Here is a 15,893-nt window from a genome sequence, read left to right on the forward strand (position 1 = left end):
AAGAGCTGTCATGATTCCCTCTGCATCGGCTGGAGCCTCAGGCACTCTAATCACTCCCAGATTCACGCTGTTGACTCCTCCAGTTGGTATGTTTGGCTGGGCAGCGGTTGTTGAATGCGGATTCGAGGTTGAAGGACGAGATGTCGATGCAAATCCAGTCCTATTTCTTGCCTCTTTCTTCCGTTTCTCCTTAGCCTTTTCCTAGGTAACTGCAGCAGCGGCTTCCTTCTTGAGAAAGGTTTCCCCACTTTGTGGATCCTTCTTGTATTTGGTTGGAAAGATCCACATTTCACCTTCTTCGAGCTGCAGAATGAGTTGCCTCTTGATGACCTTGCTGATGAGACAGGGAAACATCAACCATCGTCTATCTCCCTTGATGACCTTGCTCAGATCAAGCATTTGTTGGAAGATCATCCGCCCAATGTCAACATTGATTCTGTGCGCCAGCTTGTAAACTAACCTTGCCCGTTCCTCGGAGATGTGGTGCTTATTCGTTGATGGGACCCAGTTGTAAGATGCGATGACCATCATTGCAGCTATCCATGGAGGGAAATCTCTCGAGGTTAACTCAGACCATGTCGACTGATGCCCTTGTGACATGTATCTTGATACCTCAGAAATTGGCACAAGGTCTGCCTCAGCCTACTCTTTTCTTTCTGCTTCAGTCAGAGGCTCGCGACGTAAGGTCTCGTTGATGATCCTTGGAGAAATTCGGACTTTAGCTTCCCTGATTCTCACTACAAAGACCTGAGATGAATCACTCGGTGACTCTGATGGTAGTCCTGCATAGAACTCTCGCACCACCTTGCTCATGTAGGGCTCGAGCTCTGTCACCGTCCACCGCATTCCGCTCTCACGAAGTACCTCAAGGTACTTCCATTCATCTTCTTCGTCCACATCTACAACTCGTTTCCACCAGATGTGACGATCCTTGAACAGCTGGATTCGTTCATCAGACACAACCCTCTTTTTGCTCCGGAGGTTTGCCTTCTTCTTCTTCTGTTTGTCGTGACTTGACTCAGCTTCTGGGCAAGGAGCGGCTGGGGTTGATTCAGCTCTTGGCTCTGAGGCTTCAGCGGATGTGGTTCTTTTCTTTTCTTTCCGAGCTCGCTTTGCAGCAGGAACTGTCACCATTGCCAAGCTCTGCTTCCTTTTGACCTCGTCGATTTGCTCCTGAACCAACATCTCTTCTGGCCGTTCGTCTGTCTCAGATGGCAGACCTCTTCCTTCTTCGTTCTCAGAAATCACCCTTTCGTTGTCCTCGGGCTCAGCCTCTGTTCGGGTCTCCGATGCGGCTTCTCTACCCTCCCTCAGTTGATCGGCTTCTTGCGATTTAGTTTCGGCTCGAGGGCTTTCTTTATTTTCTGCTTCGGGCTCATTCGCACCATCGTGTACCTCCTCTTGTGCCACCGATTCAACCTGGGCTTCGTCGGGAAGCGGATTCTCTTCTCCAAGATCCTCTGGTGATTTGGCTGATGATTTTCCGTCTTCGTCTGCAGTAGCGAGTGAGTCGCTCTCGCTTCCGGTCCCCTTCCCTGCTCCAGACTTCTCTTCACTCTGAATCACGGGTGGATTCTGTTCTTCTCCACTCGATCCATCGATTAGGTGAGGAGACGAAGCATCACCTGTTGCATGTGCCATCTTTGACTTCGGTTTCTTTCTTATGAGCCCTCTTCGTGTTACAGACACCATTTTATTCACGGATCTAGACCGAGATGCTTTGAATTGAGTCACACAAGTTCTTCGCACCTAGGGTTTTGGATCAATTCAATGTAGCGTCTCTTCCTCTTCCTCTTCCGCAAATATAGCCACATCAATTTCCCTCTCCTTTGTTTGATTTTCCTTTTTCTTCATGGGCTGCTGTTGGGTCTTCCTGTATTTGCACCATTTTCCACGGCCCACTTCCTGTTTAACCATGATAAGTCGTTTTCTAGCACAAGGAAGTCCATTAGTACACCACAAGGAACACGACAGTCATTGACACATTTAATCCGAAGAATTTTGTGATGACTAACATGAATAGTAACCGTTCATATCATCACACCTCAACTAGCTTTTGAAAACAGTTTTTGAGATTAGCTTATTTACCCAGATTCACAGATGACACATAAGCTGACTCAGCACATGACTCGAATGATCACTCCGCTACTTCTTGATTCTTTGTGCCTTGACAGGTTTGATACTGAGACTAGATTTTACACTATCTTGTCTTTATCACACTCTTCATCAGTTTTCAACCTTTATTCAGCAAGAGAGAACTTTAAGTATTTGTCACAGTGTATTTATATTTTTTTTAATTAGATACACTGTGACTTGGCAGCTTCCCTTCTTTTTCTCCCTTGGGTTTTTCTTGAGCTTTGGACAGGTCTTCTTTTTGATGTAGGACCTGTCTCTGAAGTACAGATTAACCTGTAGCTCAGTCTTATCATTGCGGTTTCTCAAAGACCGACTTACATTGCTTCCAGATTGTTTGGTTCTCTCTGTGAAACCTGTACTGATGTCGAGGCATGACCACAAGATAGGTAGCTCTTTTTCTTCGACCTTTAACCCTCAAGGCTGAATCGAAACGTTATGTTCATCCTGAGCCTGTACCTGTATCAGTTCTGCACATCTCAAAGCACTTGTTAGATTCCACAAACACCAATTGCATTTCTTAAAGTAACAAAACGATTAAAGTCCAATGGTTTGGTGAATAAATCAGCCAGTTGAGATTCAATGACAACATGCTCGATTACTACCTGTTTATCCTCCACTAACTCACGGATAAAGTGGTGTCTTATGTCGATGTGTTTTGTCCTTGAGTGTTGTACTGGGTTCTTGGAAATGCTTATAGCACTCTTGTTGTCACAGTACACAAGAAGTGGACCTGAATCCATTCCATAGTCAGCGGACATCTGCTTCATCCACAGTAGTTGGCTACAACAGCTCCCCATGGCAATGTATTCTGCTTCAGCAGTGGAGAGGGACACTGAATTTTGCTTCTTGCTGAGCCACGAGATGAGGTTGTTCCCGAGAAAGAAACACCCACCACTGGTGCTTTTCCTGTCATCAGCACTTCCTGTCCAATCTGCATCACAGTATCCCACTAGGTTATGATTCGATCCTTTTGAGTACCAGATACCTAAATCAACTGTGCACTTGACGTACTTGATGATCCTCTTTACAGCCTCAAGATGAGATTGCTTAGGTTTAGCTTGGTACCTAGCGCAGATGCCAACACTCAGGCACAGATCCGGTCTGCTCGCTGTGAGATAGAAGAGACTCCCAATCATTCCTCTATACAAAGTTGGATCAACACTTGTTCCCTCATCATCTCGCGTGAGACTGGTGGTTGTGCTCATTGGGGTCTTTGCTTCTTTGGCTGAATCAAGATTGAATCTTTTCAAGAGGTTTCTAGCATAGGTGCTTTGTGATATGAAGACACCTTCCTCAGATTGAGTGATCTGAAGTCCCAAAAAGTACTTGAGCTCTCCCACCATACTCATCTCAAACTCACTCGTCATGCTTGCAACAAATGCATCAACTAGCTCTTGAGAGGTCCCTCTGAAGATTATGTCGTCCACATAAATCTGAACAACCATAATCTTATCTTTCTGCTCTAGAATGAACAAGGTTTTGTCCACACTACCTCTCATGTAACCTTCTTGAACTAGGAAGCTCGTCAGTCGTTCATACCAGGCTCTAGGTGCCTGCTTCAGTCCATACAACGCTTTCTTAAGCTTGTACACATGAGCCGGGTTGCCTGCATCTTCGAACCCTTTCGGCTGCTCCACATACACCTCCTCCTGAATCAGACCATTCAGAAAATCACTCTTGACATCCATCTGATATACCCTGAAGTTGAGTATGCATGCCATTCCTAGAATGAGTCCGATTGACTCAAGGCGTGCCACAGGTACAAATGTCTCTTCAAAATCCACTCCTTCTACTTGGGAGTATCCCTGAGCCAGTAGACGGAGCTTTGTTTCGAACCACTGCTCCATTCTCATCAATTTTGTTCTTGAAAATCCACTTGGTTCTCACAATGTTGCAGTCCATCGGTCGTGGCACTAGTTCCCACACGTCATTTCGAACAAACTGCTCGAGTTCTTGTTTCATGGCAATGATCCAGATGTCATCCTGCAACGCTTGTCTGTGATCTTTTGGTTCAATCACTGATACAAAGCAGGAGTATAGCACCATCTCAGAGAACTTCCCAATCATTTTCTTGAAATCCAGTTGAATGTCACGAGTCTTCCTCCCTTCATTCACCTCACCGATGATATATGAGGCTGAATGATTCCGATGAACTTGCTTGGTGTTCTCCTGAGTCACGATCTGAGGCTCTTCGGTTGACACAGATGGCTATTGCATCGCCTCTGCTGTCTGTGTTACCCGATCCACTTCATCACCTTCAGAATCACTCCCGATCAGAGGCTTCTCCCATTCCATCTGAGCGTAGTCATCGAACACCACATTGACTGACTCAACCAGAACCTTCGTCCTCATGTTGAACACACGAAAGGCTGAGCTATGACCTGAGTAGCCCAGAAAAATTCCTTCATCACTCCTTGAATCAAACTTTCCAAGATGATCCTTATCATTCAAGATGTAGCACCTGCATCCAAAGATATGAAAGTAACTTATGTTAGGCGTCTTTCCTTTCCATAATTCATAAGGAGTTTTTGATGTTCCCTTTCGCATGTACACCCGATTGATTATGTAACATGCTGTGCTGACTGCTTCTGCCCAAAAACGTTTGGGAACTTGATTTCCATAGATCATCGCACGAGCCATCTCCTGAAGTGTTCGATTCTTCCGTTCCACTACGCCGTTTTGCAGTGGAGTTCTGGGTGCAGCAAACTGATGAGCTATTCCATGACTTTCACAGAACAACTTCATGAACTCGTTCTGAAACTCTCCTCCATGATCACTCCTGACTCGTTTGATTGAACCTCGTTCATTCATGAGTTGTAGAGCCCAGATTCTGAAGCTGTCCGCCGTGTCAGACTTTTCTCGGAGAAACCTGACCCATGTGAATCTGGTGAAGTCGTCAACCAGCACAAACACATACTTTTTACCTCCCAAACTCTCTGTCTGAACTGGCCACATCAGATCCATGTGAACTAGATCAAGTGGTGCTTTGGATTGTACATCAGGTACTCGTTTGTGTTGAACTTTTGACCTGTTTGCCTTGGTTACACGCTCCACACACAAACTTATCTCCTCCCTTAATCTTTGGAACTCCTCTAATGCTCTCCTTTGAGATGAGATCATTGAGATTCCTGATGTTCATGTGTCCGAGTCGCTGATGCCACAACTGCAGATTATCACAGGCAGTAAAACAGCTCATAACCGACCCTGACTTGTTCCACATGTAGCAATTGTTGCCTGATCTTTCTCCAGCTAGGATTGACTTATGCTGATAACACCTTAAGTCCCTGTACTAAGTATACATTGACTAGATCAGGCTGATCTTCGTCTTTTGTAATACCTTTTCCTTGTATGGCACCGACACTTCCATCACCAAACGTAACTCTTCCTCCCTTAATTTTCTTAACATTTCGGAGGTAGCTTCGGTTTCCAGTCATGTGCCGTGAGCAGCCACTATCGAAGTACCAAGGCTCTGACTCGTCTTCGTCGCTTTCAACTTGTGCCATGTTGCAATTGAATCCATGCCACAGCATTGACATTGGATCAACTCTGGAAGATCTCTTAACAGTGAATTCTCTCGGCTTGATGGGATTCTTCTTCAGTTGTCCCTTAGGTTCAAATCGCAAATCCTCTTTCCTGACCCAGACTTGATTCGTGGATCCATTCCAACTGAACTTCCGTTGCTTCATCAGTTTCTGAACCCTGTTCCATCTACTGTAGCAGTATGCCTTGATATGTCCGATCTTGCCACAGTAATAGCACTCTCGTCCTTTTCGCGGTTTGGTGGCAGATCTTCCTCCTTCAGGCTAGTTGTATCCGGATGAGACAAACTTGATTTCATCTGAGCTCCTCTGTTCCCATCCACTGTACCCCAGCCCATGCTTTGTATTGGCTTGACCTCCGTAGCTCAGGATCTTGTCTAGTTGCTTGGTCCCTGCGAACATCTGAATCTGCTTCTTTAGCTGATCTAGTTCTGACTCCAGCTTCTCCGATATTTGCTTTTCAACCTTTAGATGCTGCCTCAGACTTTCAGCTTTGTTGGCTAATTCCAGCTTCTCCTTGATCAAGTTGACACTTCCCTGGCCAAGTGCATTTGCTGCTTCGAGATCTTTGCTGAGCTTGTCTACTAGTACGGACGGTCTCTGGTTTTCTTTCTTCAATTCACTGTTTTCTTTGTTGAGGCTAACCAGGACATGACGTACTTCCTTGTAGCTACTTATGAGATCATCCTCCTTTTCTTATTCAGGCTCTGACTCTGACTCCTGTCCCTCCTCAATTTCAGCGATCCCGATAAACGTCACAAAGTTGTTTGTCTCTTCAACTGAGTCATCCTCTGAGTCATCATCCGATTCTTCCTCAGCCAACATGGACTTGTCCTTCCTGCGATTTTGATCATTGACACATTCCAGCTGAGTGTGTCCAAATCCTTTGCAGCCATAGCACTGAATCTCCCGTCGCTTGATAGTAGGACAGTCATTCTTGAAATGTCCATATCCCTTGCACTCATGACACTGCACCTCACTCTTCCTGTTAGACTTGTCCCCCTCAGTTGTCTTCTTGAAGGAGGCAACCTTCTTCTGGGGTTTCCCAGTTTTCCGCAAAGCCCGATCAAATCTTCGAACCAGAAGACTTATGGGATCGTCTTCCTCATCTTCAGTGGTGCGGTTTTCACATTTTCGAGCTAGACTTTTAGGTTTCTTCAGACTATCTAGCTCCATCTCATGAGCTTTCAGCATGCCTACAAGTTCACTGGATGGCATGTTCTCTGTGTTGCTGGACACACTGAGTGCAGATTTGTACCCCATAAACCTCGATGGCAGACACCTCAAGAATTTCTTCACCAGCTTCTTATCTTTGTATTTTTTGCCTAACACAGCTGTTTCTTGTGCCAAAGCACTTAGTTTTGAACTGAATTCAGAAATGGTTTCATCCTCCTCCATTTTTAGATTCTCAAAGCGAGAAGCAAGCATGTCCTTTCTGGAGTTTTGAACCTTTGTTGTTCCTTCGTACTGCATCTGAAGTATGTCCCATGCTTCTTTGGCAGTCTCAATACCTTGAATCAGCTCAAAATGTCTTTCTTGATATGTTGGTGTGAATGGTAGTCAGCGCCCTTGAATTGTACTTTGCTCTTTTTGACTCCTCTTCAGTCCAACTTTCTTCTGGTTTTGGATGAAAGACTCCGTTGGCATCAGCTACCAGTGGTTCTTCCCATTTATCAGTTACTGCCTTCCATGCCAGTGGATCGATCCCTTTGATCATGGATCTGATCCTAGCTTTCCAAAACCCGTAGTTCCCATCATCCAGGATGATCCTGGAGTTGTTCACCATTTCTTTATTGCTCTCCATTTTCTCTGCAGGATCTCACCTGTTTGTAATACACACAGATGACCGCTCTGATAGCAAATGAAAATGTAAGAGCAGTAATACGGGAACTAACACAGAACACAACACAGGGATTTTCTCTTCAAGAATATTTCACTAGTAAATCTGTTTGTAACTTACAAGTATACAGAACCCGATTTAGAGCAACCTCAAGACACACCTTGATTTGCTACACTAGCCTCACCTGTTCTTGAATCGATACGTGATTCAAGAACCTCTCACCCAAACCCCTTAGCACACTAGCTCACAGAAAACTCTCACAGATTTTCGCTCACCCTTTGCTAAGAATTCTCTCAGTTGTGTTAAAAACCCTACAAGGTTTAGATGATGATGAGATTGAGGACGGCGATGAAGATGATGAACAAAATGATATATCCCCGGAAGACGTACATGAATGCTAAACATAATATTAATCAGTTTGTCTCATTAAATGTAATTTTAAATGGTTTAGGCAGGGAAATATTGTTAAATAATATAAAAGTAACTTTTTATTACTTACAAATGTGTAAAAGTGAAAGACAATCAAATTAAAGAAATTGTCAAATGTTGACTTTAACCAGGCATTGGTTTTTACGATGAATTTACGACGCTTCTGATAAAATCGTCGTAACACTCTAACCCTAACCTATAAGGTTTAGCTTTCTCACTTTATACAAGTGTTGTTTTGTGCAGTTTCCTGAGGAAACACATTTATGCTAAAAGGAGTTCTAGTAAAAGATCCAAAAACTTGTAAATCTATGCTAAACGTTACGTCGAATTTACAATGATTTGTACAAGATCATTGTAAATGATTTGTACAAGATCATTGTAAATTCGACGTAATTTTCTGTCAAAGTTACGAAGAAATTCCTCATATCCTGTAATCATCATTTCCTGGCCTATATGATGGATTTCAAGCATGAAAATTATATGGTTTACATGCTCATAAGATACATATCCGTTATATACAAAAAAAAAAATTGAATTTTTTTCACATATATATGTTATCAAGTGTTCTTAAGTACATATATACATTTAGGGAAACATGTAAGGGTTCATCTTAAACATTAGATATATTCGTCATTATGCTATGTATACTTACCAGAAGTTGTATTGCACACATATACAATATTTAGTAATGCATGTAGATACTTGGGCATGTAGAAATTTTTTCATTTTATCAAATTTTTCAAAATATATCGTAAATCCGTCGTAATGTTACGACATATTTACGACGATCCTTGGAAACTCAGCCGTTATGTAAAAAATGATTTATAAGATATCGTCATAATTTCGTCGTAACATTACGACGGATTTACGACGATTTGCGAGCATTGTCGTAAATCCGTCGTTTAATCCAAAGATAGCCATGTGTGTTTGTCTTATATGATTTTTGGATCGGTGGATATTATGCGTCGGATTTAAGACACTTTCGTCGTAAATTCGTTGTAAATATACGATGGATTTATGACGAATATAAAAACTATTTATATGGATGCATCTTCTCCACTTCGTTGCTCATTCCTCCTATTCCTCTCTCTCTCTCTCTCTCTCTATCTATGCCTTCTCTCCTCCGTTTTTCTCTGTGTTTTCAGGTATTTTTTTCTAATTTTTAATATATATTTATAATATATATAATTATAATTAATATTATTTATAATTAATTTAATTAATATAGGATAATTAGTTTAGGTTTGGAATTAGTTTAGGTTCAGAATTTGTTTATAATTAGGTTCGGAATTAGATAATATGTTCAGAAAATAATTTTAATTAGTATTTGTCTTTTACAGACGATACCTCCTCGGAGAACCTACTACATCAACTTTATGGTGGTCGGACATTCTCTATCTCGGACGTCTGCCTCGTGTAAAACCGAGATCCCGTCTTCCTTTGGAGCCTTCTAGGTTCCGAACACGGCAGTTGAGCAGTCTCCACCACCACCTCCACCACCGGCACCCGAACCCCGCCTTTCGCTTCCGTATGCCCGGTATACGGTGGAGGACCTATTAGTCCTACCAAGACGGGAGGGTTTACGACGTCTGGTGCCCGGAAAAGCGATACCAGACTCTTATTGGCAAGTGTTTTTTTCTTTATCTTATTATTCTTTTGAAATAAATCATTGACTTAATTAATAATATACTATATTTATGTTTTATAGGTTTGGCTTGGATAATTGTGTCGGCCGTAGCATTTTCGACACAATTAAGAGCTATTTCGTCGAGCTTCACTACAACTGGGGCAAGGTGTCGCAAGACATTTTCGATACCTGGTACAAATGCTTCGCGGTAAATCTCTCTTTCTCATTCTTAATTTTAATTATTTAAATTTTATTACATATAAATTGTTTTAACAACTATATTGTTTTATTTTGCAGCAGAGATGGAACTGGGACATTTCGATCAACGAGGAGATCCTGACACAGTTCCGCCTTCAGGCGATGAAACGTCTTGTCAACACCGTTCCCGATTGGAAGCAGAATTGGGAAATAGACGGCGACGACGCAAAGCCAAGCTCGATGTCTACTTACTGCTGGAACGGGTTGAAGGCGTATCGGATGGACCCGCATGCACAAGAAATTGCTGCTAAGTGTTCGGGTGTTCGAAACCGGGTCGGTCGTGACGGTCGGAAGTTAGTGACTCCGCACACTTCTGGCCAAGTATCATTTGCGGAAAGACGTCTGATGATGATAATTAATTTTAAATTATTTACTTTTATATTTTTATATAATTTTATATATATTTACTAATGTTTTAAACTTTTTTTGTGGGCGGAGGAGAACGGAGGAGAGCTTCCTCCAATGACAAAGCTCTTCGAAGTAACTCACCGGAAGAAGGACAGAACTTTTGTAGATGCTCGGTCGGAAGAGATCTATAACGAAGCTATGACGAGGATTGCCGAGCGGGAGATCCAGGTCACATCTGACGGTACTATCCAAGTACCTTTGAACGTTCTCAAGCAAGACAAGATCTTCAAAGAGGTATGATTTCAATCCTTTTAATTTAATTACTATATATTTATCTGTATATATATAGTTATGATCTACCGTTTTCACTTTTATTTGTAGTTTGCTTCGAGGAAGAAGGGTCGCATTTTAGGGATGGGTTCTATTAGAGACTGTCTCGTCGCCTCGTCTTCGGGAAGTCGCACGTACGAGGATCCGGCACAAGTGCAACAGGAGCTTGCTACAGCCAATGCTGAGATCACCAGCTTACGGGATGAGCAAGTGGTCCAGAAGCAAAAGATCTCTGAGATTAACGGTCTCTTCGACATCATAGCGACAGCGATTCTGCAGTTGGCTATCGCAATCCGAGAGAGGCAACGGCGGTCACTGATTCTTGGAGGGGGTTCTTCCGGTGGATCTTCTGATAAGCAGACGACCCTGGGTCAGACTTCGGTTCCCGTAGTTCAGACGGAAAACGACGGTACAGCGGTTTCCGACGAATATGACAGAGAGCCTTCTCGGAACTTCGATCTCAACTTCGAAGATTTTGATATCACTTTGTAGATTAATTTTAATTTTTAAAACATTTTGTATTTTAATTTGTATTTTAATATATTAATTATTTTCTAATTTAATTTTTTAATTCTAATTTTGTGTTATTTAATATTAATTTATTAATTTATTTTTAATATTAATTTATTAATTAAAAATCGGATTTTCATTAATATTTTTTTAATATACAACGTAAAATTGTCGTAAATTTATGTTGACGTAACGACGTTTTACAACGAATTAACGTCAAAACGTTTTTACGACTAATTAACGTTGATAATTTACGACGAATTAACGTTGATCTCTGATAATTTTAATTGTTTTTGATGAAACAAATTTGTCTTGTAATCGTTGTAAATTCGATGTAATATTACATCGAGTTTATGGCGATTTTGTGTTGAAACGATATTCGTCGTATTTTCGTTGGAAACTATTACGTCGAATTTACGACAAATTCTTTCCGACGAATTCTTTCTGACAAAATTACGACTATTTCTTTCTGACAAAATTACGACGATTTCTGGGTATTGGAAAATTAATGTCGATTTTACGATGATTTGGGTTTTACGACGCTCGGTTTACGATGATTTGCTTTTTGTCGCTAATTCGACGCAATCGGCCATTACGTCGATTTTACGTCGGTATATTCCGATGTAAAACGTCTTCTTTCTTATAGTGATGATGTTAGTTTAATAATAGAATATCGAGACATTACCGAGCTACGAAAACCCTCAAAAAATAGGAGAAAACTAGCTAATCGGGTGAATACGAGGTTTCAGTGGAATCGCGAGATAGAGAGCGAGTGTTGACAGTGGAAAAAGATATATTGACGGCGGTGGAAAAATATTATATCGGTGGCGAGGGATCTAGAATAGAGAGAGAAATTTCATTGTGAGAGAAGAGAGAGAGAAATTTCAAAATTTGGGTTTGAATTTGAAATGGAAAGAAAGTGAAATTAGGTAGGTAAAATAAGTAAAATGAAAAAGTAAAACTTTGTCAGATGAATAAAAATTCGACTGTTATTGTTTGGAATAGACTAACATTGATAGTAGAAGATGATGGGAGGCTGGATAATTTCTTATCTATTAAAGTGAATAAAATAATAGTGCCAATTTGAGCTCAAGTTTATGTCCTTCCACCTAATTTTCCACCTAATTTTCTTTGATATTACTAATAAAAGTTAAAGCTATATGTTTCTAAGAGTGTACACATAAAATTCATAATAACATTAAAAATCAAGAAAATTTACAAATTCTAATATTATTGCTAATAAAATAAATATAAAAGAATAAGAAAATTATGTATTAACTTTTCATTGGTCCACCACAATATTTAAAATGAAGAAAGTTTAAAAATTCTATTATTGTTTTTAAAAATTATTAAATACAAAAGGTTATGTATAAAATTAATATTAATAATAAAAATTAAATAATATTAAAGTAGGAAAATTATATAAATAATTAAGAACAAATAAAATAGTAAATTTTCTTTACATATACACACATATTTAGAGACTCTTACATTAGCATCTAAATTTTTATCAGATAACTATAAAAAAAAAATTAAATTAATTTTGTCTGTGTGTGTATGCAACCATTTCAATTCAAAAAAACAAAAGAATAGAGTTAGCTTTCACTAAAGAATGAGTCATTACAACGTAAAAGAGCCAACTTAGCTAAATTATCCGTTAAACTATTAGCTAAAAAAGGAATATGATGAAAGGAGATATAGACAAAGCCACTACACAAATATAAAAGAATAAGGAAACGATGTATCAAATTTTTATTGGTCCACCAAAATATTAAAAATTAAGAAAGTTTCTAAATTCTATTATCTTTAGAAAAATAATTAAAGATAAAAAAATTATGTATAAATTTTATATTAGTAATAAAAACTAAAATAATATTAAAATAAGAAAATTATATAAATAATTAATAACAAATAAAATTGTAAAATTTCTTTACATTTACACATATTTAGAGACTTCTACATTAGCATCCAAATGTTAGTCACATAACTATAAAACCCAAATTAAGTTGATTTTGTGTGTGTGTGTGTGTGCAACCATTTCGATAAAATGAAAATAAAAGAATAGAGTTAGTTTTCACTAAGGAATGAATCATTATCATGTAAAAGAAAACTTGGCTAAACTATCTGTCAAACTGTTAGCTAAACAAGGAAAATAATGAAAGAGATATAGATAAAGCCACTACAAGCTGCTTTAATGTCGATAAAGAGACCTTAATTCTCCAAAGATTGACCATCGTATTTAATAATAATGATAAGTTCCAAGCAATCCGAGAAAAATATCAAGTGATTTAAACACAAAGCATTGAAAGCAGAGGAGACCGAGGTATTCGAGGAAGTTCCTTGCAATATTATGTAATCTGACAGGGTTTTAAAACTCAACCTGAACAACAATAGTAACAATAATCTGACCAAACAACATCTAATTACAATCAGTAAGTCTTACCAGAAGGAGGAGTGACCGCAACCACTTGCCACAAAGGACCTTGTGCAGGATCTTCCCTCTTTGATTTCTACCACATAATTAAAATTGAAATTACTTAAATTGAGGTTACATAACATCGTGAGTGCGTTTAATATATGTCATTGGACAAAATTACAGTTTTTATATATTCCACGTAAACGAAAAGCATATTTATTTTGTCAGTTTTTAATTATTAATTTGTTTTAATGTTCTTTTTTAAAATTTTGTTTCAATGTTCATTCCACAATTATGTTTGTTTTGGTTTTAAAAACTAATTTTTTCTTAGATAAGTAAGATTTGTGTTTATTAGTTTTTTATTTATAGATTAAACTGAAAATTTGTATTAATTAAAATAGCTAAAATTTTAACAATCTTTCTTTTTCTGTATGCCATAGAAAACATATATAATGATAATAAAATTAAATAAAATGAAAAAAAAAACTTATTTACTTTGATGGAAGAAGTGACGTATAATCACTAAAAATAATTTAAAAGTTAAAGTGAATAATATGATACAAGATACAAGTTGTCATTAATCTGAGAGCAAAAATACAATTATTAGTTTGTTTTTCAATGTAGTATATTAAATTAAAAATTTGTATTGGTTGAAATAGCTAAGAAAATAAAATAATTTTTATACTTATTATTTTTTCGTTATTTTTATAGAAAATGTATATAACGAGGATGAAACTAATATGATGAAAAAAAATAATTTTTATTTATTTAGAACTGATGTATAATTTTTAATCTTTGTATCAATATTATGATTATGAAATAGCATTTGATTACTTTGTTACACTTTTAGTTAGCTTTAGTATACTATTTATAAATATATACCAAATTATAAGTTTTCTAAACAGAACATATTATATATTCAAAATTAGACCATGAAACCTCAAAAATTAGATATAAATATCAAGAATAAAACTATTTTTAATACATATTATTATATTTAATAATATACATAAATTAATATTTTAGTAAATATAATTAATTGCATATAACTTTTTTATCAAAATAGTATTTAAAAACATATCCACGCATAGTGTGGATGAAAAACCTAGTCCAAAGTAAAAAAAAAAAAAATGTCATGTAATCCAGGTGAACTGACTGAAAACTGATTATTGAAAGAAATTTAAAGATGGAATAATGAGGTGAATAATCAATCTTCAATAATTTGTTAAGAAAATAGCTATGATTTCAGTGAAGCAAATAATAAATTATCTCTTTGAATGACTATATCCTTGTGATGTGGATGCAGTGGGCAACTACAAGTTTTACCCTAAACAAAGCTGCAAGTGCACAGCAAACACAGTAGTACTTAGGGATCGAATCCACTTGGATTTGTGTGTTGAGGACTTCTAACTGATGCTAGAAACAATCGTAGACCTAATCAGGTAAAAAGGGGTTTTAGTTTGTCACTAAATCTAACCAAGCAAGGAATTAAAAAGCTTGAAATAAATTGGTTAAAAACTATATGAAAAACGGTGCTGAGATTAAGGTTCATCTTTAGGGTTCATGTTCTATGACACAAAGATTTTAGGTAAGGATTTTCTATGACTCTGAAACTAGGATAGACACTTATAAGATTAGCCAACTCTCGTCACCCTAATCATCTAAGCACTTATTCTTGGCAATTAACTCTCGCTCTCATGCCAGAATAAGATCATGCATTTCAGATCGGAATCCATCTCGGTTTACGTATCCTCCGTAGGTAGCTTTAGTCTCCAACGTCGGGGACGTCCATAAGATCCACTTCAGGTAACCCAGATACAACACTCTCGTGGCTTGGATTCAACTTTCGATGGCACTCTGGGTGATCAATCTAGAGAACCGCTTTGAGATTTGGATGAATGGGATAATCATTTAAAATAGAAATCATTTAACCTAAAAACCTAAATTTCACTCGAACATGGGATCCCCTTTGATGGTTATTTCACCTAACTAGGTGACTACTCAGACATGGCTGAGCTTGACATTATTATCGGTTTAAGAAATAGAAAGCAGTAAAGTAAAGAAAAGAAAGTTGCAGAAAAACTTGTCTTATTGAATACAGGGTTTGGCGATGAAAAGCTTCTACAAATGTATAAAAGTAAAACCTATGATATATTCATAAATTACATCTTTTAGTGTACATATTTTAGTCCAAATCATGTCTTATCTCATGCATTTTAGGTCTTTAGGCATTGTTTTAGGACTTAGGAGATTGCATTAGGTCCAAGAGAGTTTTGCATGGTTTGGAGTGTTAAACAGGTGCTTTTGGAGCCTATTTAGAGTGGAGGATATGATTCAGATGAATAAATGGAGTTGAAATGATCAAAAATGGTGAAAATGAGCAATTTTGGGTTTCTCGGCAAAATGCTGGACTGATGGCCAAAGATTCTCGGCCAAAATCCTTCCCGTGGGTAGACCTCT

The 15,893-nt window shown here is 38.2% G+C and overlaps 1 protein-coding gene across 1 annotated transcript; it reads right to left on the bottom strand.

Moving 5' to 3' along the window:
• Positions 1-642: 642 nt before the first annotated feature.
• LOC112084351 (retinitis pigmentosa 1-like 1 protein) lies at positions 643-1,641 on the bottom strand. The gene has a single exon (XM_024153471.1). It carries the CDS (start codon positions 1,639-1,641, stop codon positions 643-645), a length of 999 nt encoding a protein of 332 aa, XP_024009239.1.
• Between the last annotated feature and the right edge of the window lie 14,252 nt (positions 1,642-15,893).

The sequence above is a fragment of the Eutrema salsugineum genome, unplaced genomic scaffold, assembly GCF_000478725.1.
Source record: "Eutrema salsugineum unplaced genomic scaffold, Eutsalg1_0 scaffold_4, whole genome shotgun sequence".
In the NCBI taxonomy this organism is placed as follows: Eukaryota; Viridiplantae; Streptophyta; class Magnoliopsida; order Brassicales; family Brassicaceae; genus Eutrema; species Eutrema salsugineum.